The 24588-nt window shown below is 40.1% G+C and overlaps 1 protein-coding gene across 1 annotated transcript; it reads right to left on the bottom strand.

The window, feature by feature from the left end:
* Positions 1-743: 743 nt before the first annotated feature.
* On the bottom strand, positions 744-24108 carry LOC133450319 (phosphatidylinositol transfer protein beta isoform-like). Its single transcript, XM_061728847.1, has 11 exons — positions 24055-24108; positions 20253-20283; positions 19564-19709; positions 19273-19364; positions 19089-19096; positions 18904-18978; positions 18712-18795; positions 12417-12494; positions 8082-8192; positions 7688-7810; positions 744-3191 (listed from the first exon to the last, which is right to left on the bottom strand). The coding sequence occupies exons 1-11, from the start codon at positions 24072-24074 to the stop codon at positions 3144-3146; spliced, it is 816 nt and encodes a 271-aa protein (XP_061584831.1). The 5' UTR covers positions 24075-24108; the 3' UTR covers positions 744-3143.
* Positions 24109-24588: the final 480 nt, after the last annotated feature.

The following is a 24588-nucleotide window of genomic DNA, read 5'->3' as shown; positions in this document are numbered from 1 at the left end:
GACCCATGCGACAATTCCACCACAAACAATGAAAAACGGCAGCTATCTCCGCCAGCAGACTGGCGGCTTTTCCTGCTCTTTAGCACAGATTCCGCTGTTATTGTGCGACTCTTCTGACCTGCAGGTCACAGAAAGTTTCGTCAATATCGGTTTCACCAAATGCTTCGGTTAAACTGCTTAAGTCCTTCATGGGCTTTACAAAGAATAAAAAAACATTTCAGGCAGTTTCCCTCCTTCAAATTTCTCCACCTAATCTGAAATGGTATTATTTAATTACCAGTATAATAAGTGTTTTTATGAGTGTGTTACACCTATGCCGTATGTTGGGTTGCAGTTATTTTCAGTGTTGGACTTCTAAAGTTTCTAAGCCAATTTCACAATGTCAACTGACCTGAAAATGCACATTAACATATCAAGAAGTTCACATTCCTATTCTGTTGGGAATCTCCAAATTTTTGATTTCAGCATCTTATCTTTTTCCCCTTTTTCTTCTGTAGTTCCAAACTAATCACAAGTACTTTGCAAACATGGTACATGGTAATGTAATTTAGTAAAGGACAAAATGCCCACACTGCTCCAGACCATTCAGATGCTTCTGCTGAGGAGAGCACCTTTTTCAGTTGAGACCTCTGGGTTTCACATTACTGTGCTTGTTTTGTGCAAAAGAATAACACACATGCACGAATTGACATCTATAGATCATCATCAGCCAAATGCACCAAGACAAAAACAGCAGCCGGTAATCAGTTTTAAAGACAAAAATTTATTGATGCAATATGCAGACGTTTTAGATCTCCAGAAAGAAAAGGCACAAAAGATCATACATTCACCACCACATCCCCTGATTTTCAACAAAGCGACACTTTCAGAAGATCTGGTTGTAGATTTTATAAATTCAGACCAAGACAGCAGTTGCTTTGTGAATTCATCTCAATATCTTAATAGGTTGAAAACCATTGATTCAGACTCTTATTAGCCACTAAGCTCACTATTCAACTGCAGGAATTAGAAACACTGATTATGCCGTAGACCAACCGTTTCATACAGTTTTTGCTCTCTGAGGCCGACACATTATTCCAACAAAAAGGTGCCAAACCCATGAGGGAAAGAGCTTAGATTTATCATGGGCATCTAAAATTGAAATATGTCATACTTCCTAAAGAAAAACGATATGGGATGGAAATAGAAATAACAAGATCTTCCTGTCGTATCGATCACCTGAGAGTATTTTACTGTTTAAGACGCTTCCTCAGACAATCCTCTTCAACTTTTACCTACATTAATTGTTGAACATACGTAAACATAAGACATGCATTTAAACTCTTTGGACGAGCCATCAGCTGAAGAACGTCACATTCCCTCACTAAACTAACAGAAAATGAAGGCTTACAGTTACATATTTGGAACCAATACTATCTCTGTTTTTTGAAAAAACGTAAGAAATAAGATTTCTTAAAGTAAAGCTCCAAATTTCTGTTGTACAACGTAACAATGACACACAGCAAGAACACGGAATGCTGGTGGGATCTGCTGACTAAATGCATACTGTACATATGCAATACTAACAATATTGACTCCAGGCCCGTTCCACATAGTTCTGAAGCCTAAGAAGGAAAAGTGCACTATAGTGTCCAAAGTCGAGAATCATTCAAACAGCAAATTTCTCCAACATCTTATCTGAGGCAGAGATGTCCATCTGCGACCCTTTGCAATGACTGAACATTGCCTGTTACAATATCAATGCAAATGTTGTGCATACTGAAGGAATTGCACTGTCAGGTGCTGATGCAAGAGAAACTTAAAAAAAAACAAAAAAACAAACAAACTCCATCTGCTGAGATTTACTCACAAGAAGCAACAACTAGGCATAACAAAAAAAACGACTGCCAGTTAGAACTAAAGGAGGTAGCATGAGAAAAGGCTGGCAGCAGAGCTGTAAAAGGTACAAAAGATCTGGAGATTAAGGCAAGCGGTGAGAGGTGCTGGTGTTGACTGGGCACTAGACTGGTAAAGCAATTGTGAATCTGTAAACACGACTGGAATTAAGTGGACAGTCAGGACGTGTGGAAACGGTCTGGCTCTGAGAACCAGATGAGTGAGGCTGGTCTGTGGTGAGGGTGGTACGGTTTGGCTTGTGACAGGGCGGCTGGAAGGGTGTAGCACCATCCGTGGCTGTTTTTCAGTGCAGTTTTTCCTCTCGGGACATCTGTGAAGGAGGTAAATGCTGCGTTGTATGTTATGTGTAAATACCGTCAGACTAGTGAGGGCGAGGAGGGTGGGGTAACCGGTGAACAAGCCTACACAGATCTGCCCAGCTTGAGTTTTTAAAAACAGATCAGTCAGCACATAGGTATCCACACCTTTGCATGTGTGTATGGGGAAGAATGAATTCACACATTTATTCTCGTGTGTCGAGTGTAAAAGACCTAAGCAAGTGTGTGGCTTCTTGTTCAGTCTGAACAGGAGTGAGAGTGAAAACCTGTACAGGCATGATTGTCAGCGATGAGAAGATGCAGTGCTTCGGATAAGATGAGGTGATAGCAGGAGGATTATAATGAGGCTGGGAGCCAAAGGTGTTAGTAATCACTTAATGGAAGCTGTGGCAGGAAGGAACATGAATATGACAAACGGTTTCATGCCAGGGAATGCAACCCACTGGGAGACAGTGTTTACAGTTAAGACCAAACTGGAGACAAAGCAAGGTCACACAAGACATCTCCTTGTACGGGATGTGTTTGATGCAACCAAAAGAAACATTTTACTTTACATAGAAAATTAAACATTTGGTCCAACACCTGCCACTGTGGAATTAAGCTAATCAATTTGCTTATATATTCATTTGTGATGCAAGTAACTCCTCTTTCTGACTCACATGACTAGCGGGTCTTTCTCCGCCCACGACGAGATCAGAACTAACCAAAGTCTCATCAGTTAGGATCGTGTTGGTTTTCTAGTAATCAATTCCTCATTGAATAAAATGTCTATGATTGGGGTCAAGTTGGGAATCTGCTCTATCGATTGCAGGTAGCAGTAGTCCCTCCTCCACAGCTCGAATCAGTTAAAGTTAAAAGTGGCATCAATGGAGCTGCCTTAGCTGACTCCATCACTGCTGTCAACGTGGGTGTTTACAGTCCTGAGCCTTCTCATTCGTCTGCAGCGCTGGTTCCTCGTACTTCACCCAGTTTGCGTAGCTGTAGGGAGACGAGAGAAACAAAACACGCAAGTTAACTTTCTGTAAACTTGTCAGAACACACTCTAGAAAGCTTGATAAGTTCTTAGTTTCTGCACAAAATGGGTTTGACTTATTTTTATTCAATACATATTACCTTGAGGTACTTCTTTCTTTGGAAAATCATTAAAAATACAACAAATTGCTTTTTGCAAATTGAAATTCAGAGCTGCTTAGAAATCAGCTCCAACAGTCCTTATCAAGCCCCCTGTTTGTCTTCTAGGTAGATAAAAGCATCACTTTCAAATTCTCCCACCCTGATGCTGATGGATTTAGAAAGTCAATTAGTGTTAGAATCTGATAGCAAAACATCTTAAATGAAACGGTTCAAACCAACACTGGCTTTAAACAGAGGAATAGACAGATCTGATGAAAATAGCATGAGGATTTATCCTCAAACTTCTCCATCCTTTCCCCCCCTCTTCATCCCTCTCAATCACAGGCCAAACTGCTCAACAGCAGAATTCCATTTGTATGTTAATGAGAGGAAAGAGCCATCTCGAAGCAGCCGTACTCTTCCCTTTAACGCCAACAGCACTCCAGCACTATACATAAAGAACACAGGCATGACTTCATGCATTGTCTTCTTTATGTAAAGTTCCTCATCCACCCAGTGCAATCTAGTGTAGAATGTGAAGTGTGTTGACTGTGGTCAGCATCCCATGTGATCCAGTACAGTCCAAATGTGACCCGGCTAACCCTTGCTGAGGGGTTCAGGCCTTGACAAGCCTTCTCAACACAGTCCTTTGATGGCACCCGCCTGTTTACTTACTCCAGAAGAAAATGGGAAACACATGCTGAATTGGGCGAGATGTTCTGGGGGTGGGGCACAAAACTCTGCACATTGGTAGTACGCCAGGAATGTTTGAGACTGGCCCACTTTGGCCAGTCTAGTCCAGATTCCTCCCCTGCTCTCCTTGTACGGCCAAAAGCCGCACTAATATTTGGTGCCGCTCCAAAACTAAAGCAGTGGTAAGATTTTACAGATCGTGAGTAACAGAAATCACAGCACCTGAGCAGACAGAACACTTTCTTCTCAGTCTTGTCTGTTTTTAAGTGAAGGCTCTTGGTTGCAGGTACTAAGGCACACTTTCCATGCATGTTCTGACTTGCTTGCCACTTTTATTTAAAAAGTAAACTGCGCAATACAAGCCATGTTATGACATTTTCATGAGACTAGTGAAGGCTTTCATGATCCTGAAATACACCATATTTCTGTGGTACTGATTAATTCAGGGTGTTAATAACGGTGCAGCCAGAAATCCCTTTCACCTCACCACAAACAGTGGAAACAGAAAAACAGAAACCCAAGCGATAGCAGAGACAGCATCTAATTGGGTTTCTCCACTGAGGGGTTTGATTAGCTCCAGTGCCATGAATGCCCACAACCAGTCCAGCAACACTAGTTGGCTGTAAGCATTTTTCCACTGCACCTCTGAGAGAGACTTTAGAAGTGAACTTGACTCATTTTATGAAGTTATACCAACTGTGCAATGACTATATTTCCCTAAAAATCTTTCACAATAAAAGCATCCTTCAAAAATGCAAGTAGAGTGCCATTAATGTGCAGTTTTTGTGAGCTGTAAATGAGGACAGTTTTGACTGAGGGAAAAATAGGATTAGGCTTAATTTTACATATTTTACACACACACAGAGAGAGAGCGAGAGAGAGAGAGAGCGAGAGAGCGACGGTGAAAGAGAGAGACAGACAGACACAGACGGCTACGTCCCAGATTACGTGACATAGCCAGTCAATCTAAAGTAACCAAAATATAGTTTCTAGCAGTTTGTGGCTTCATTAATACAATGTAGTCGTACTTAAACATTATGTATTGCATGAGGCCTCTGAATAAATCACTTGCTGCCTTTGTCTTCTCTTGACTGTTTTTGCAACAGCGGTAGCGGCAATAGCAATGATCTGTCAAAATCTAAAGATGTTTTTGTCCGTCTTGTTCAGGTGAAGGAGACGTAACTAATGGATGCTGAACCTGGCCCTAAAAATCTTGTTTGGAGTCTGGAATGGACTTTATGCAAGTTTCTGTAATCAACATTGACGATGACCGATGGATGAAAGTAATTCTTTTTATAATTTAATAAAGCTCATTTTGTCCATGGCTTTACAATTTAACTTGCTGATTATTTTCATCGGACATGACGACAAGTCACTGAGGACAACAATGGAACAATGTGGACCCCCATGGGAAAAGGCATCCACAATTACCCGGTAAGCTATACGTTTTAAACTCTACAGAGGTTGTTTTAATATGGCAAATATGGCATAGATTTGGTTGGTTATAATCATCACGGCCCCCGCTGTTATGTAGGGTAAATGGTGATAGTTTGTGCTTTCCCCACAACCGGGGGTCAAAAAGCATAGAATTGGTGCCAAGTCTGGCATTAGCACCGTACTAGCACTGGAGCTGCTTTGCTGGAAAAGCTCCATGAAAGACAGAGACACATACAGACAGCGTTTTTAGATTGGATCCCGCTATTAATCGCTGGATGATGTTTAACACGCGTTGGGTGATATAAAAGTTAAGTGTGTTATTTGTCACCTTGTGCCTGAAGGTGAGTTGAAGGGAGGGAAGGTGAGTCAGGAGGCGTTATCTGCGAAACATAATGCAAGCTGTGTGGGCATGTAGAATGATGTATTATCCCTACATCAGCAGCGTAATATGCAGCGTCAGACGGATGTCATTTTCAAAACGAGGATGGATGAACATCGGAATGAGTGTATTTTGGCTGGGTTTTCCTTCTTGCAAAGTTCCGGTTTGTCTTTTTTGTGTCCAGTTGTTCAAACAATGGACCATCCTTCGTGGTTCCAGACACACGCCGGTTTATGGCGTCCGAGGCTCCGAGGCTGAGTAGCTCGCAGATCGTCTCCCCAGTTACTCATCTTGCAAATATAGATCCTACCTATTGGTATATGTGTGTGTGTGTGTGTGTGTGTATATATATATATATATATATATATCTTCCTTGATAACCATGTCTGCCTCACTCTGCTGCACCTCTCACTTTGTATTTCTTTGTATAATCTTTTTGTATAATTGTCTTGTAAAATTGTAAATAGGTTATTTTTATTTTATTCAGAACTAGTCCCTTTTCTTTTCTCTTCTTTTCTTCTCTACCTCAAACAGCTGCACCTTAAATGTTTATTCTGTATCATAGAAATACCACATTTGATTGTTTATTTTACTACCAAAGAGCGAAATTACCGGAGTCAAATTCCTTGTTGGACAATGTTCGAACCTGGCCAATAAAGCTGATTCTGATATAAAAAAAAAAAACCAACCCTTCCCTGGTGGGTTCTACTCAGGTAACGTGATTTACGGGTCAGTTCTGTTTACACTAGACCTGTAGCCGTTAACCCTACCCTTGGAGGAGTGTAGGGTTATTATTCGAAGGGCAGCTCGACACGCCACCCGCGTCAGTCAATGTAAAAAGAACAGGCAACACGCTAGATCCGTGCGTTAAACGCAGGGGATCCAGCATTGTAAAAGGGTTTACATAGAGGGAGATGAAGAGAGAGTGCAAGAGAGCGAGCGAGTGTCCAAACAAAATACAGAAATAGGGTCTTGATAAAAGGGGGTGAGAGAAGTAGCAGGAAGTTTAGGTATGTGAAGCAACCCGAGCAGAACACCAATATCTTATACCGTCTGCACGTAATTGGTGCTTGTGCATTGTCTGTTTATAATGTGCACCACCAAAAACAAATTACTGTTATGCTTGTGGACCTACTTAGCTAATAATTTTGAATGCCATGAAAGCACGGTATGATTAGGGATGTCACAAGCAGCCCAAGCCCGACCAGTGGAAAACCCCAGAAGAGACCCGTCTCTACCAGCAATAACTTACACACACAGACCTAAAACTGGCCTGGCTGCTCCTCTGCAGCCTTTGTACCTCGCACAAAACCCTTCTTAAGCATCTGGACAAAAATAAAATACACGATATCACAAACATGGAAGGTTAAAAAATGTGTGGGATAAGCAGGAATTACGTAACCATGTAAAGGTTTTATTAAAAGAAGCAGTTTTTTAAGAGATGGAAGTTGTCTAATAAAATTTAGAAGAGTACGCTGTAAAGTTTATTTCTACAAAACAAAATGTATGCTTAAAACAATGAACTGTGTATCTAAAAGTTTCCTTGAAATAAAGCATTCATAAACCTGTTTGTTTTTCTTTATCACCTCACAAGCTAAACATAGATTGATATAGTCCATAACAAAATAAATAAAGTCCACCACTAATGAGGGTCGAGAACTCCAAGGGAACCTTTGAAGATTTAACCTTAGTGCTTCTGTCCTATCCACTAGCATATATCTCATCTCTCAATGGTTCATGTGAAGTTTGGGCATCTATGACAAATAAATATCTGAAAGTTCTGTTAATTATTCTCATAAATGTGAAATGCTCAATATTTTGATTTAATTATGGGGAATTCTCTCACACACACCTCATCCAGCTCCCTTTGCGTCTCATCCTCCATCCGCCGGATATCATCCATGTTCAGCTCCACCCATTTATCGATCCAACAGAAGAGCTGGCGGTGGAAGTTGGTGAAGATCCTCTTCTCTTGCTGAGGGACACAGTAGCAGCCTCGGGTTACGACTTGGTGAGGTATCAAATCAGTTTCACACTAACAATGTTTGAAGTGTGTTCAAAACCTTTGTAGAAATGACATCAAAATATTTAAACCATTGCTCAATACACTGAACTGTGTTGTGTCAACATAAATTACATCTGACGAAGCCGGAACTCAAGGAGGAACACGCTTCAAAACAAAGTCAAAACAATATTGAAATGTTGCAGCACCATCGTGGGGTTAGTGGTGTAAATGTGTCACTCACCTCATGAATGAAGTGCTCCACTTTGTTTTGCAGGCCCCACCACTTAAACTTGACTGTGACTAGTTTGTAGGCGCACATCCTCGGGCAATCCGTTTTATTCACTAGTTCTTTCTGTAGGAAAAGGAACAGCAAAAGACGACTCAAAACTTACACCACCACTTTTTTTTCCCCCCTTTAATTTTAAACAGCACAGTTTCAGAATAAATAAGCCAGTAGAAACTTTGCAACAAGATAATTGTAAAAAACAGCATGAGCCTCAGAGAGTACCATTTTCAAAGCTAAAATTCATTAATACATAATGCTTTGGTTATGGAGCTCGCTGAAATAATTATCAATATGAAGATGTGCTGTGCTGAGATAAAAGTGCCCTAATCTACAACACACTTTCTAAATTCATCCTCCGCTGCTAGCACGCCGCCTTGCTCTGAAGAAAAGAAGAAAAGGAGGGAGGGGGTTGGGGCACGGCAAAGTGGATAAACTCCAGATGAAGGGACCATTTCTCTGCCTCTGCCCTGACAGCGACACTGCTCCCGACAGGCATCCCTTTGTGGCCACAGAAAGCAGATAAAAAGGTGCTCATGAAGTGATAAGGGCGCTGCAGTGCAAAGCTGGTTACATTATTAACACCTAGGACCTGCTCGCCCCAGAACACACATACTCTCCCTCTGAGAACACCTGTTTAATTAATCACCCCATTCTGGCTCGGCATTCCAAGAGAAATGCCACAGACCCGCCTCAATCACCCTCATCCCACTGCTGTTTGATGCAGCGATCATGGAGGAGTGCGAGAGGAGGGAAATGAGAAACATTTCTAAATTTGCAGTGGGTTTAGAAAAGTTGTCATCGCTAAAGGAGAACTTCACATGAAACGGATTCTACATCAAAACACTTACGGTGACATTTCTTCTCTCCCTCTCTGTGCCCCACTCAAAGGAGTCGAAGTTTTCAGAAATACAAAGGGTACCGATATGCAAGCATGTGTGCATGCAGAGATAGACAAGAGTTTTATTGCTCTGAGAAGCTGGCAGAAATTGTGCCTCTGTTGTCACACAACTGTTTTTTTTTTTTTTACCCCCCCCCCCCCCTTTTCTGAAAGTCTTTTTCTCTGTCCACAGCGGACGGGAAAGTGATCTAATTAAAAACACAAAATAAAAGTTGCTTCTCTTTATTCATACTTTTAAAAGCTGTTTGGCGGTCTTTGTTCTGGGAAAATTCTTGCAGTAAAGGAAAGTTTCCCATGGTGAACTTTGAGGGCCCCACTGCAGAAGACAGTCTCAGTGCTTTAAAAGCAAGCAGGACCCATTTTTGAAGCTGCAGGGTTTAAAGTAGAAGGCGAGAAAAATGTGTGAACGTTTCTCTTTGAATTAGCTATTCTGTACTGATGTATTTTTTGACAAAAAAAAAAAGTTAAAATCGGTCTAAACACAAAACCTCCATTTGTCAAATCAAGAACCAGTCTGTTAACTGGTGCTTCCCAATCTTTGTGTTCTTGTTGCATCTTACACATCCAGTCAGGCAGATCAATGAGGGCTCAATATCAATATCTGACCTGCTGACTATACATTTCTATTTCATTCAATTAGTCTAAGGAGAAATGCTGTGTACCTATGAACTGCTTGCACATGTATCCCTATAGGTTCCATTTGTTTGAAATTTAAAAGAAACTGAAGTGTTAGTGTTTTTTCATTTCTTCCCCCCTTTCTTAAAAAGAAAAAAAAAACGTTTAAGTTGTCACCCGGTTATCTATACAATACTTCCTCCTTCCATGCAGTTATGTCTTCTCAGGTCTAAGGCAGATGGATTCTTCCTTGCTTACATACAAAATCTACTTTTTTTGTATTTGGTTTGTCCGGGGCTTCAAGGAAGTTGCCTCCCTTCCTGAAAAGCCCACACTCCGACTGTCCTCAGACCTCTACTGGACCCTACAAATCCCACTATTTTGCATCAATTCACATGAAATTCTGAATTTAAAAAAAAAGTGGCCAACTGGACATAATCTTAGTACATGTCCCCCACTGGGGCGAGTCTTCAGCATTTTTAACAGATTTGAATAATACTTGTACAATAACGTTTGCCATTGTTTACTTAGATGTAAACAAAGGTTTAGAGAAAGTATAATGCAAGAGATCATACAACTCAAATTGATTTCACGACTTAAAATAAATTGTATCAAGTTGCACAAAGTCGAGTCAAACTTAAAAAGATATACATTTTTGTGGGTGTAAAGAAAAATTAGTCAGGGATAACCAGACTGTATAAGAGGAAGTGAACAAACCTTGCGTTATCACCCATATTTATTGTGAAAAATACTTTTGAAGACTCTTCTTCCCTTCATACTACACCATAGACCAGTGTCTCCCAACCTGGGGTCCGGGCCCCCCCTGGGGGGGGTGCGAAACTTTGTCTGCTTTGAAATTATGCAGTTGTAAAAATTATATTTGCGAATGAGTCATTAATAAGACATTGTTAGGAATAATTTATGAATGTCTTTGAATATTTTTTGTGGTTTTTATACACTGGTGACAAACAGGAAATTATTTCATTACTTATTACTATATCATTACTCAACATTTAATCTACTCCGACAGGTTGTTAAAGGATAAATGTTAAAAGATTTTGCTCTCATATTAAAAAGAGACTTTTCAGAAATATTTTTGTGTCCTTTTGTGCGTATTTTATACATTGGCGACACAAAATGAAGGTGATAAAAACAAAGTCATATGTATACAGGGTAAACCAAAGAGAAATGTATCAAAAAATTTTTTTTTCATTTTTTCCAATTAAAGACTCTTTTGGTGCTAGTACATACGGGTCGGGGGGCCCGGCTGGTCTTAGACACAAGTAGGGGGGCGCCCCCCAAGGAAAAAAGGTTGGGAACCACTGCCATAGACTGTATATAACAATGGACTAAGCGTGACCGGTTTTGAAACCCGCTTTTTTTCGAATACGGCACAGCCATATTTGGCAAGCTGAAGGGAACACGCCCCCCGCATGTCAATCAAAGTTGGCTTTGCTCCCAGCTCCTTCAGCCGAACCCTGCTGAAGTATCTGCAGAGGTGCCGCGAGACATGGCGTTTAACATGCCGACTCAACCGTGAAATCAAAAATGACTGTTGCGTTTATCTGATGCTAGGTTAATACAAACGGGTGGCTGCTTCCCGAAGCGTGGTAGCATGACGATTAATGGATGAGTAAGTGATAACGGCCAGCGATTGGCTGAGCCCTCTGCCAATCAACTACAATAGAAAGAAATGTGTTGCTTGATATAAATTCTCATGGCGTCTTAAAAAAAAACAACCCCCCCAAAGTCGTCATGGATGTGAAATCAACAACTGAAACCAAAATGGTTTTTGAACCAGGCTGCAAATTTGTTTATTTCTGCTCTAAAGTTGTACATTTTAGCATGAAATTTAGTGGAGAGTTAGTTGCTTTTGCAGCCAGCTTCAATGTGTGTCAATGCGGAATCAGATGGATGGCGCTTGTACTACACGGTGCCATGTTGCAAATGGGTGGGACGGCAGCTGCAACACACTGACCTTATGTTACGCAGTCTTAGGTATGTTAGCTGGCCTGAATTAGATGATAAGCCATGATACTAATTAACATTACTTTACATTTACCATTATCAACTTTGTCTAAACATCCTCATCTTGAGAAACAACATCTGAAAAGTGAATTGCCAGGGCTTTAATGGGGAGTATGAAAGCTCACCTGGGGTTCCTGCTTATTGCACTGGGTAAAATGGCACCCCAAAACCCATTTATTTTTTTCAAACCAGGCTGTAAATGTGTTTGTTTTTGCTGCCAAGACAACTGAACATGGCGGCCAACTGAGATGGACTGTCTTTTGGAGCCAGTCCCAGTGGTCACTTGAGGAACTGCAACTTTTCTTATTTCCAAATTGGCATCAACCTAGATGTTGGAATTTGGGGATAATGTGCAGTGAAATGGTACGGATTCATATTTAGTTAGTCATAAGTTTTTGTTGATTTTTTTTTAGGATGACAGTCCTAAGTCAGTGGGTTCAGCAGCAATACCTGGAGTGAACTGAACATCCTTGGCACAAAATGACATTAACTTGGGTTCCGGTTTGTAGGCTCTAAGTAAAGTGTGTTGTCGCTATGTAAAACCTGCATTCGGTGGCAAAGAGTGCATAAATATCAGGTTTGATGATCTGATATAGTATATAAAACATCCTATTGGTACCAGTTACTCAGCCAGTCTGACTGATTAATCTGGTTTGGATCCATTTCAAATGGGGTACATTTTTCTGTATTAAATGGCGTTTGTATATTAACATTAAACATCTCTTTTCCGTAGCTCACACGAGTATTACCTTCCAGGCCGGTCCAAGAGGTCCTCTCCCAGTTTTAAGTGACTTGAACTTGGCAGGATCCTCATCTGGCTTGTAGTCCTATTGAGATATTATTAATTAGTGATAATAAAATAAATCAAAATAATGCAGAGCAAAACTAAAAAAGTGAAATAAGCCAAGGCAATCATGAACACAATCGGACAGCAATATCTACAAAAAAGTGGATGATTAATACATCATTTTAAAAAAAGGAAAAGAACGCAGACACACAAAAATGGCCCATTTCCCCCCTACACCTTGAAATCCTGACTACTCCCAAATACATTTTAGGTTACATGAGGTGGCGTGCAGAGGAACCTGTTAAGACTTTATGGGACTTGTATAAAATGGTGAAATTCACAAGACACACAGGCTTGTAGCACCAGAAGATGTAGAAAACGTGACTTGGACACAAAAAAAGAAGCCCAGAGACTACCATGTACAAAGACCAGAGCAAAAGCACAGCTCACGCTTACAAACAATGCTTTTCCAGGCGAGGTGCACCGATATTCTACCTCATTTTTTGAAATATGAACGACCCTGAGGCAGAATGGCAGGGTATTTTTGTTCCACCCCTGTACTGCCTTGGAAGATAGCAACAGGAGGGAAAAGTGTGCATGAGGTTATGAGCCAGTAGGTTAAACATACCACTCTTATCAAAAACATAACCATCTATCTGATTCTGTGAACCTGATTAGTTGCTTGAACTCACACAATTATGTGGTATTGAGCCACCTCCACTCAGTCTGTGTAAATTACCACAGGGGAACAGCAGCGGTTTAGGAAGGATTGCTTTTTTTGTGAAATATGATGCAACTGGCCAGAAAGGGCTTTTGAGAGGAAGAAGGTCTATAGAACAAAAATGTCATTAATAATATTGTTTAATTACCAAGACATCCAATGATGCTACTGAACTCACTTGCACCCACTACCGATGTCAAGTATGTTTGCTGCACATTTAATATTATCTGTTCCAACTACAGCAGCACTAATATTTTTCTTTACATGTAGTTCATACAATGTCCAGTCTAAACCACTCCAGTGAGCTAATTATTGCCATTACAATGGGGGTTCTTGGTCGCACAGCAATATAAACTCAACACATACATAAATACAGAGGAACACAGAGTGCAGAGGCAACATGACAAAACACGGCAAACCTGACATCAAAGGAAAGGCAAATATTAATACAAATAAATAAAATGACTTTAAAATTATTATCAGCTCAAGGGCCCAGTAATTTTGAATAAATAATGATCTGCCTGCAGCTAAAAAGGTTCTTTTGCAGGGCTCTCTGTCCAACAAGGAGGGACCGAACCGAACCTGTAGAAAGATTGGAAGCACACCCGCAAACACTACCTCTCCATCTCTCACAAATATGGCTGTTTTATGCTCAGAACTCCATTACTATAACAATACACTGTGCTGCACTAATGAGGTCTGCGAATCGATGTGCCGTGGTACTCAAAGAAGAGCTACTCCTCCAGCGAGTGTTAAAGTGCAAGTATGTTGGGTGTGTGCCTAGTTCCAGCACATGCAGTAGTGTGGGCTTTAATTACACTAACAAAATCATCTGTGCCGATGGTACGCCCCAGGCCCTGCAGTCATGCCTGAGGCCGGGGGCTGATGGGGTCCTGAGATACAACACACTCGTCCACCAGGCAAATGTGTCTACCTTGTTAACAACCCAAAGCAAACAAATATGCGCACACACACGCACACACACACACACACCCTGAAATGAGGCAATGGGATGTCAAATAATAGCAATAATCTGTAATATCTTCAAATAAGATTTCACGGATTTCATAAAGCTGAATACAATTTTGCTTTCAAAAATTAGTTGCACCATTAGAGCACTTTAAAAAAAAAAAAATGTGTTCATATTTCCTCAAACTGGTCAATAAATAAGTTTTAAAAAAAAAACAAAAAAATTGAGTTGAAGGATAATTCTACCTATATTAGCAAAATTGCTTGCTGGGAGATGGAAGGCCAACATTTTTCTTTTTGAATTCGGTGAACCCTTTGTCCTTCAGTTTTTAAAACTGTTAGAACAAAACTCAAATGTTACTGTTCTTGTGTCATTTAAAGATCAAGCAATTTTCAAGTATATCAATTATGAAAACTATATTTAGGCCCACATTCAGTATCTAAAATACAAATTTAAATGAATCTGTTTTCAGAGACAAAATGTCCTTTAATGTTATAAAATATGATAGCCCTTGGTTTTGGTAAGACACATTTTACCCAGGTATAAATCCAGCCTTGGATGCACAATATCATACATATACACTCACCGGCCACTTTATTAGGTACACCTGTCAAACTGCTCGTTAATGCCAATTTCTAATCAGGCAATCACATGGCAGCAACTCAATGCATTTAGGCATGTAGACGTGGTCAAGACGATTTGCTGCAGTTCAAACAGAGCATCAGAATGGGGAAGAAAGGTGATTTAAGTGACTTTCAACATAGCATGGTTGTTGGTGCCAGACAGGCTGACCTAATAAAGTGGCCGGTGAGTGTAAACAGCCACTTTAGTGCATGGGTTTGAAATATACTAACAAATAAATGAATATATGGATAAATATTTAGAAAAAAATACTAATTAAAAGTTTGGATACCGTCATGATTTAAGTCTCTTCAAAGATTCATGTAGATTTTTATTTCCGTGAGCAGGAAGGATCTCCTGTAGTGATCAATAATGCAGCAGATCTGAAGAAGCCTGACTCCAGACACTGCTGCTGAATCAGTGTTGTGAAGAAGATGCGCAAGGTTGTCCATGATGTTCTTTTTATAAAGTATCCTCCTTCGCACAATCATATCCATAGGCTCCGGGGCAGTTCTCATAACAGAGCCAGCCTTCTTTCTCAGTTTGTTCACAGCTGCATAGTTATCAGAGTATTCCTACAGTTGACAGGACTTCAACTTGCAATGGAAGTCTGAGGAGTTCAGCGTGAAGAGGAATAGTGAGAGTACAAACTGCAGTGGGACCTGGAAGGACCTTGTTTGCTTTTTTCAGTGGGCCGGGATTTTCAAGATGTGAGATGTAGAGGTCTATAGTCATTAGGAGAAGATAGACAAGAACGTTTTGGTTCTAAAACAAGACAGGATGTCCTTGGCACCCCTGAAACCTTCTCGTGGCTCAGGCTGAGGTTGAAAAGGTGCTGAAGAATCCCACATAGCTGGTCAGAAAAGGCATTCACAACTCATTGGCTGACGCTGTCTGGACCTGCAGCCTTGTTGCTGTTGAGTCTCTCCAGCTGCATCTCCTGATGTAGTAATAGGAGACATTAAAAGCAGCACAAAAGATTCATGGCTAGGGTGGAAAATTACACAACTGAGGTGTGACAAGGAAGCTGTGGGGCAAGGGAGGATTGGACAGCTGTTTGGCTTGGGATGCCTAGCTCGTTTCTGAACTGAATCTATTGAAGAATGGAATCAAATCACTGGCCCCGTCGAGACTTAAGCTGGGCATACACTGTGCGATATTTTAAATCGAGACTGCCCCATCTCACACTGCACGACTAGATCGCGGAGTTCAAAAGTTCACCGCCCACGATTTATGTTCTCACACTGTACGACCCGATGCTCGGATGCGACCCGTCTGCTCACACTATACGATCATAATCCTCCCGTCGGACCTCTGTGTACTGGAACTCGAGGCCGGTTTTGGGGCAGAGGTGGGCTGTGCCCACCCAAACGTACGTCCTGCCCACCCGATCAAAGGTTATGGGGATCCTTTATTTTTATATATATATATATATATATATATATATATATATATATATAAATAAAAATCCCAAAATATCTGTACCGTTTCTGATTGGGTGGGCACTGCGCATCATTTTTAGACACAACAATGAACGCATACTGCAAAAGGCGACCCAGCAAAATGAGCACAACAGAGAAGAGAAGTGTTCAGAACAGCGCAGAGCGCGCACTGAAGGCTGATTTATGGTTCCGCGTTACACCAACGCAGAGCCTACGGCGTAGGTTACGCGGCGACCCGCACCATACGCGGAAATATGGTCTTTTTTTCTGCTATTAAAACATGATTTGTAATGTGAATTTGCAACACTTAAACTACAAATAATAGTTTTTGACGTGACATCAGATATTGCGCATGCTCTCTGCGAAAGGATGAGGCCAATCGGGTCGTAGCTGCTTCAACTGTGCGATTTCTTCACGAGGAACGACCAGGATTTCAAACACGCTTGATTTTCTTGCGAGCTCACGATTTGTGATCGGGAGCTCGTCGTGAGGTGTTAATCTCTCGTCGTTACCCCATGTACACTGCAGGACGCACGAGCAACGATTGGGTCAAAATCCGTCCCGATCCAAAAAATAGTCGCACGACTGGAAAATCGGCTCAAAACGAGCCGATAATCGCACAGTGTATGCCCTGCTTTACTCCTGCTTGAAGCCTGTGATCTTCATTCCTGACCATACATCTTCTTACATTGTTCTGTTGGAGCTTGTTCTCCAGCTTCCTCCTGTACACCTCCTTGTTGTCTCTAATTTTGACTTTCAGTTTTTTTCGTAATGTCCTCTATAATTCTCCGTCTCTTCCCTGAAGGCTTTTTTCCCCTCGTTGATGAGCCCATTTAGCTCACTGGTGATCCAGTGTTTATTATTGGGGAAGCACCTCACCGTTCTGGTGAAGATGATGTCCACACAGAAGTTGATATAGTCAGTCACACCCTCAGTCATGGCACTGATGTCTCCATGTGGCTCACAGACTGCATCCCAGTCTGTAGCCTCAAAACACAGCTGCTGTTTCCTCAGCTTTCCATTCCCACCTCCTCAGTCCTTTTGGTCACATGATTCCTCTGGATGATGGGTTTGAAGGTGGAGGAGCAAAAGGCCAGATTATGATCTGCCTTGCCGAGAACAGGTCATACAGAGGAGCTGTATACATCTGACAGTTTCATAAAACAAATCCAACATTTTGTTTTCTCTGGCGGAAAACTTGACAAATTTAAAACGCTGGAAATGTGGCAGAGAGAGACATGGTTGAAATCACCAGCGACGGCCTGAAACGAGCTGGGCAGTTGTCTCTGTAGCTTAGCAACAGCAGAGCTGATCACGTCACATGCAGCCTCTGTACCAGCTGATGGCGGGATGTAAACTGCCACCACAGTAACACTGGCAAACTCTCTCTGTAAATAATAAGGACGGAAACTCACAGCTAATAGTTCAATATCTGGGCTGCAGAAACTGTTTCACAGTAGCATGTCCTGGATTACACAATCTGTTGTTGACAAGCACTGAAATTCCATCGTCCTTGCTTTTTCTGCTCCTCTTCAAGTCTCTTTCTGCCTGTATTATCTGAAAGCCAGGCAGAGAGATGCTGAAGTCGGGGATATGTTCCTGCAGCCACCTCTTTGGGAACACGTGACTGCTGAAACTCCTGAGTACTTCAAGCTCGTCTATGTTATTTCTGAGACTGGACTTTCCTTACTATGATGGAGGGAAGAGTTGGCTTAAACTCCAGGCTGATGCATACTCTCCAAGAACAGAGACATTTGTTGTCAAGGTGGCTAGAACAAAATGAGATAATTTTGTTCTCGCCACCTTGATAACAAATTTCCCTGTTCTTGGGGAGTATGCGTCAGCCTGGATACATTCTCCCCTGGGGTCTCAGACTGGGTATAATTTGCCTTCTTGATATCTTGATCGGGTGCTTCTAGTTTTAAAAATACTCATTCATTGCTATGGTTACTCATCATAACAGAAGGTTTAAAAAAAAAAAAAAAAAAAAAAAAAAAGGGGGAAAAAAAAAAGGAGAAAGTAACGAAAGAAATCACTCGTTAGCAGCACAAAATACAAGCCAGAATGAAAAACTATTATTAAAATAAAAAAAAAGGAGGAAACTAGGACATCAATAAAAGAGAATCGGTTTAAAAAAAAAAAAAAAAAAAATGAAATAAGTAAAAAGCTAGTAACAGTTGAAAGAGCTACTACAACAAGCTGCCACCATGAGCTGTTTAGAACCATTTATCAATAACAAAGCCTATTTGGTTTCCAGGTATTTTTAAAATTCAAATTAATATAACATTCTCTTTAATTTCTTTTTTTTTTTTTAACAAACTAATGGCAGTGTACTCAGCTCTCAATGTTTTTTATTTAATGGGCTTTTAGTTACACTTTATGAAAACCACAGCCTATTTGAAGTGTATTGATGGCAAAATCACTTGTAATGACCACACTTGTCCACGTGGAGGCACTAAAATACACTTCCATCTACACAGAATGTAGCTGACTTTGTACTTACTGAGGCAGACACTTGACTTCTGTCCGCAATGTCGATAGGGACCACAGCTACATTCTGCCACGTAGAACTGTCTAGGTTGTGCACCTGAAAAAAAACAAGAGACATTTATGACAAGGGAAATAAACTAAAACTTAAAAAAAAAAAAGAAAACTGAATTAAATTCAATACTTGTTTGATTTGATGAGTACTCACATTCTCTTGTGTTCCCAAGTCTGGTTTGTGCCATGTTTCAATTTTAATGAAGAAATTGTCTTTCATGTATTCATTCTGTAAAATGCAAAATCTGTGTATAAGTGAGTACAGTAAGCATACATTCCTAAAAGGGTTATTATAGCTTATGAGTATTTGAATAATTTATACAACTTAAGGCTACATACCGTGACAACTGGATGAAGGTTAATCATATAGGGAAAAAAGGGGGGGGATACGCAAATTAATATCCAAATACTCACACATTAAAAACTAAAATTTAGAGAAAAGAAAGTAACAAATGGATATCAAGGAGATAAAGAGGGTTTTTAGGGTGAAGCAAAAAGAACTGATATGAGGAGGGGGACTCACTGGTTCTGCAATAGGGATAAGCATTCCAGGCTTTTTCATGGAATACCAGAGCACCTTCAGGAGCTAAGAGCTTGACAAACCCTGGGACTTTGCTGTAGGATGGAGGAATACCAATAAAAGGGTGCTTGAGTTCTCAGGGGTTTGAAAGGAAAGACTGCAGGAACTAGTCTGTCTGTCACATTTAAGGCTTCACAGATTAAACAACACTGCCACCGCGAGGCAGCATTGCACTATTACATGAAGGGTGATTAAAGAGGCCAGTAATGTGATTGAAAAGGACTGAACACATACCTCTTTAGATGGTAAATTTTGTGTGTATACTGTCCTTTCTCTCCATCTTTTTCATATGGTTCATTCTTGAGTACCTCAATGCCTTCACCACCACCAGTTTCATTTTTACTTGCTTCAGCAACAGAAAACAATTGTCCAACTTGATACTGTAACACAAATAAGAACATTTTTAAGATACACCTTTAAAAAAAAAAAAAAAAACCACAACGAAACACTAACTTCCACAAATCCAAGTCTTCCATTATAAAACTTCAGTTTTAGCTGCGTTTGCTTTAATTTTTGCTTTTAATCTTACTTTTACTACCTTGTCCAGAAATTCCAACAATTTTTGGACTTGTAAAGACTTGGGTGAATAGAAATGTCAGAAACAGTAAACTCAGAATGAATAAACTGTAAGTGAAACATTCATCAACTTTATGATCACCTGAGAAGTTATTAACCTCTGTCCAAGAGCTACTGTTACAAGCCATGTTGCATTTTGTGATTGTAGGAGCATGGCATTTATCTCGTTAGGGGTTTTAAAATTGATAGTTTATGGACACGGTCGAATTGCCTCGAATTTCCTATCACTCATCCTTCTGTTACACATATATGGATTGATAAGTAAAATATTCCTGACATAAACCAGTGATACATTGAGTAGCGTGCAACATATGTTCTATAAGAACATACTAAAAGTGATTACTCACCTCCTCAACACTACAGGGTAAAACCACTCGACTGCAATAGAGAGAAAAATGTGGTAACAAACACAGTTTCCAAGAGACACTCCTCAACATTAAGAATAATATCTCCGCTGTTTCCATGCAAGCATGGAAAAACAACCTTACTTCATCAAGTAAATATAGGAAATGACAGTTGATGAAACAAAAAGAGGATCAAAATGACTCACTTAATCCATTCAGTCAAACTGCACACTGTAAAAAAGCCTTCTAAAACCTCGGCAATATATGAAAATGTACTCCTTAAAAAAAAAAAAAACTATTTCTGAGCTTCTGGAGGAACTATAAATATGAAGTAAAAAGCATTTGAAATGTTAAAGCAGAGTAAAAAAGTACAGGTTTTCGTAATGATTATAAATAAATATAGCTTCGTTCAAATATGTTCATCATGTCTTCTTCTTAAACTAAAGTTGTTCTTTTGTTTAGAGATACGCGAGACGCTTCTGAAGAAGGTGACAGCTGAAACCGTCAAGATAACATCTCTTTATACCGCATGTCTTAACAAAAGGAACAATCAACTTTAGTTTAATATATATAGCTTGCCAAACGAGCATACCCATTTGCATGCAACACTACTTGTCGGCATTCATTTTCTAAATTTGTTATGATGATGAAAAGACAATGTTATATCTTCTGAAAGAATCTGGAGCAACGCTAAACCAATGCAGGAAAAATAGTGTGAGGCTACTACTACATATGCTCCTGAATATAAAACTGAAACAACCTTCAGTGAACAGAAACTTTTACTGCAATTGGCAGGAAGTTGGTTGAGGTCAGTCTTCCTGGGGAGGGGAGTAAACATTGCTACTACTGGCCTGTTGAACACTCCTGCTGACTTCAGCAAGATGAGAGAAACTCATCACTGGCACAATTTAAAGAGGCACGATTGTAGAGGGAGAGATGGAAGATTTAAAAGGAGGTATTTTAAGGCTAGATAGGCGAGAACAGCTGTGCCAGAGTGAACAAAGTTCATCAAAAATGAATCAGAAGTCCTTCAGCTATACATTAAGGGTGGAAATTTGATGAATAAAAAGCAACTTCATCATTGACTTTGATGAGTAAGAAGGTCCCACGCCAGATAGTACAAAAGAGGGGGGGAAGGGGGAAAAAAAGGAAGGAAGTTCTAAATGGTTATAAAACAAATGTAAGGCTTTACTTGGTTTACAAAGTGACACTTAGGTTTGATTTTAGACTGAAACCCAATGTGTTTTCTTGGTGAAACATGTTTCTAAATTCTGTCCAATCCAAGCTTAGCAGAATCCTGGTCCATATCTACAAATAAACTGCAATGAATTATTAAATGTAAGTCACATACATGTGGGCAAACAAGTGCAAACATTCAGACACGCATGCATGCAGGTGCCTCTTTAAATCCATTTTGGAAACTTGGCTGATTTGTTTTGTTGCTAAGGTTATCTGGCATGCGTCAACATATTTGAAATCAGATCGTAATACTTTGCTGGTGTAGTTGCCAATTCTGCTTATCGTATCCAACTTTGGCTTCTATAAAATCACTTAGATATAGTTAGCTGTGTTTTATTTGCAGTTAACTATTTGGACTCGCTCTTCATCTTTATTGGTCAGTCATCCACATTTTTTTCAGTGGCTGAAGAGGATTAACTGGAAAATACACAACGTGGCAGCCACTGGCTAATATCTCATGGCAATGTTGTTTTTCTAATTTGTTCCTCAATGAATTAAAAAGGCATGATGTGATGAGATTAGATTAAGTTGTATTTAACCCTTCTGTCAGCACTGTCTTTGTTTGATGAAGCAAGTCTAGTCCCCACTCTCTGAGGTGAACTTTGTTCCACAGGAGCCAGGCGCAGAGTTCACTCCACTGCAGTGTTCAGAACTGGTTTACTAGCCCCAAAATAATATGCAGATATCAATAATCTGCAAGTGAAAAATAATCTGGGCAACTAATCAGTCTACAGCAACTCTATTAGAATTAGCATTTGAACAAATAGTTGTTGTCCTACTCTAAGATGTGTTCAATCCCTATCCCACCAGTCACAGGTGACTGCTAAGGCTGGGAGAAAGAGTTAAAAATTAAAAGTCTGATTCAACCCAAACTAAAAACCATTTTAACCACACTGTGTAAAAGTCAATATAAGCACATCTTGTTCAACTTGCCAAGAACAGAACAAAACAAAAACAAAACAAACTAATCTTGTTACTGCATCTTTCAGCAAGATATCAAATGATTTGTTTTATTGCATTGGGTCTTTCCTTATATTTGTTTTGTATGGTTTCTCTCATACTAATCCTTCCATTATTTCCCATTGAGCAGTCGGTGTTTGTTTAATTTCATTTACTCTACAATGTAAAGTGTACATTTGGATGCATTTTAAATGAATAGGCATGCAATCTCTTACTCTCTTCAGTTCATTTGTAATTCTTTCAGTGACATATTGTAATAAGGCTGTCTAAGTGGCGTTGGTTAAACTTTATGCTGTTCAGTTTCAGTCGACCCCGTTTAATGGCTGATCACTTACGAGGTACAGTAGTTTTTAAGCATAATTTCTGCGTCTAAAATGTATTTGTCAATATAACACTACAAAAACTGTGGTCTCCAAAATGAGAACAAGCTTCATAGTGAAGTTGAGATCCCTAGAAACACAACACTTCAAAGTGATGATGAAGTTTCCAGAAGCAAAAAGGTAAAGTTAATATACGTTTCCCTCCTTCCCAAACTAATGCCACGTACACTGCCATGGCTTGACGTACTGCCTTTGAAAGAAAAGACATGTTAAGGGGTTTAAATTTGTACTTATGCCTCGGCTAACAGGCAATTAAAGTTGGATGAAAAGGTTTAGTCTGGCTCAAGACAGAAGTTTCCTAATTACTAGTGTAATTTTTTTTGAAGGGGGAAAGGGGGATTTGATAGTGTTGCCAACACTCCGTGCTAATATTAAAAACAAAAATACAATTTAAGGCAATAGTAAGCAATTCCTCCATCTAGGTAACGCTAGTATTAGCAAATTAGCCTTAGCAAATCCTTCACTATTTGGAAGCTGGAGTACACAAATGTTAATGCTCACGGTGCCAACAAACAGCACAATTTGTGCATTTAGCAGTCAATACTTTGCCACGAATTTAAGAGGAACTATAAGAAAGCATCAGCTGTCACAATGACACGCTGCTGTCAGCGCCGGGTGTTGTGACAATTTCTGCTCCCTGCCGAGAAATGCTACTTTGTGGTTCTGCGCATGCGCACAGTCGATTTTCAAAGTTTGATTGCCACGCTAAATGGATAATATGGGATGTTGAGTATTAGATCCTTCAAAATACACTACCCATGACATGAATTGCATTACACTTTGTTAACATTATACGATAAAGGAGAGAAAAAAACAATTCTATGGCTTTATTTGATATTAATTCAGTCATTGGCCTTTATTTAAGCAGGCAGGTCTTTAAGAATATTCTTATTTACAATGACGGCCTGACAAGCGACAAGGACCACTTGGGGGGAAAAGGAAGTGGGCTAGGGAGTAAAACACAGTAAAATTGTAGCTCTACAAAAAGGTAGAAAACCATAAGGTAGCATTTTTAGGCAAGGCAGCATAAATTGACAGAACACCGGTAGGCCGGAGCAGCGCTGCAGCAATCCTTTCCTCGTGTCCCACACCGACACTAAAACAAGTTTCACCAGGGTCCAGGCACTGAACACACGCCCCCGCCTTACTTTACTTGTTGGCATGAAGACACAGTGCCTTGAAAACGACCTGTTAAAGATAATTTGAGACGGAGAGAATGAACTTACTATTCTTTGATGAGGACCATCGTAACTTCTTCCTCTCGGCGCTGCCCAACTACCGCTGATTGCTGCTGACGTCATTGGCTCTAAGAGCGCGCTGGCCCCGCCCCCGAGAGCTGTGATTGGTCGAGCGGAGAAAGACGCGCCTACTGAACACATTTAACCCTTTAAATCCCGCTATCACTGTTTTAACCCACCCATCGCAAGTCTTCTCTGATTTTGGCATGCAACTCTATCTATCTATCTATCTATCTATCTATCTATCCATCTATCCATCCATCTATCTTCCACCTATCTATCTATCTATCTATCTATCTATCTATCCAGTCATCTATTCATCCATCTATCTATCTTCCACCTATCTATCTATCTATCTATCTATCTATCTATCTATCTAGTCATCTATTCATCCATCCATCTATCTATCCAGTCATCCATCTATCTATCTATCCATCCATCTATTTATCTTCCACCTATCTATCTGTCTATCCATCTATCCATCTATTTATCTTCCACCTATCTATCTATCTATCTATCTAT

The sequence above is a fragment of the Cololabis saira genome, chromosome 9, assembly GCF_033807715.1.
Source record: "Cololabis saira isolate AMF1-May2022 chromosome 9, fColSai1.1, whole genome shotgun sequence".
NCBI lineage: Eukaryota > Metazoa > Chordata > Actinopteri > Beloniformes > Belonidae > Cololabis > Cololabis saira.
Note: the sequence above shows the minus strand (reverse complement) of the source record. Positions and strands in the feature narration are given on the sequence as shown.

Bases quoted from the DNA above. Each gene is read 5' to 3' on its own strand.
- LOC133450319 (XM_061728847.1), bottom strand. From the start codon at position 24,074: ATGGTCCTCATCAAAGAATA. The intron at 19,710-20,252 runs GTGAGTAATCAC...TTTGTGTTACAG, and splicing joins TACCCTGTAGTGTTGAGGAG to TATCAAGTTGGACAATTGTT. The intron at 8,193-12,416 runs GTAATACTCGTG...CTTTTCCTACAG, and splicing joins CTCTTGGACCGGCCTGGAAG to AAAGAACTAGTGAATAAAAC.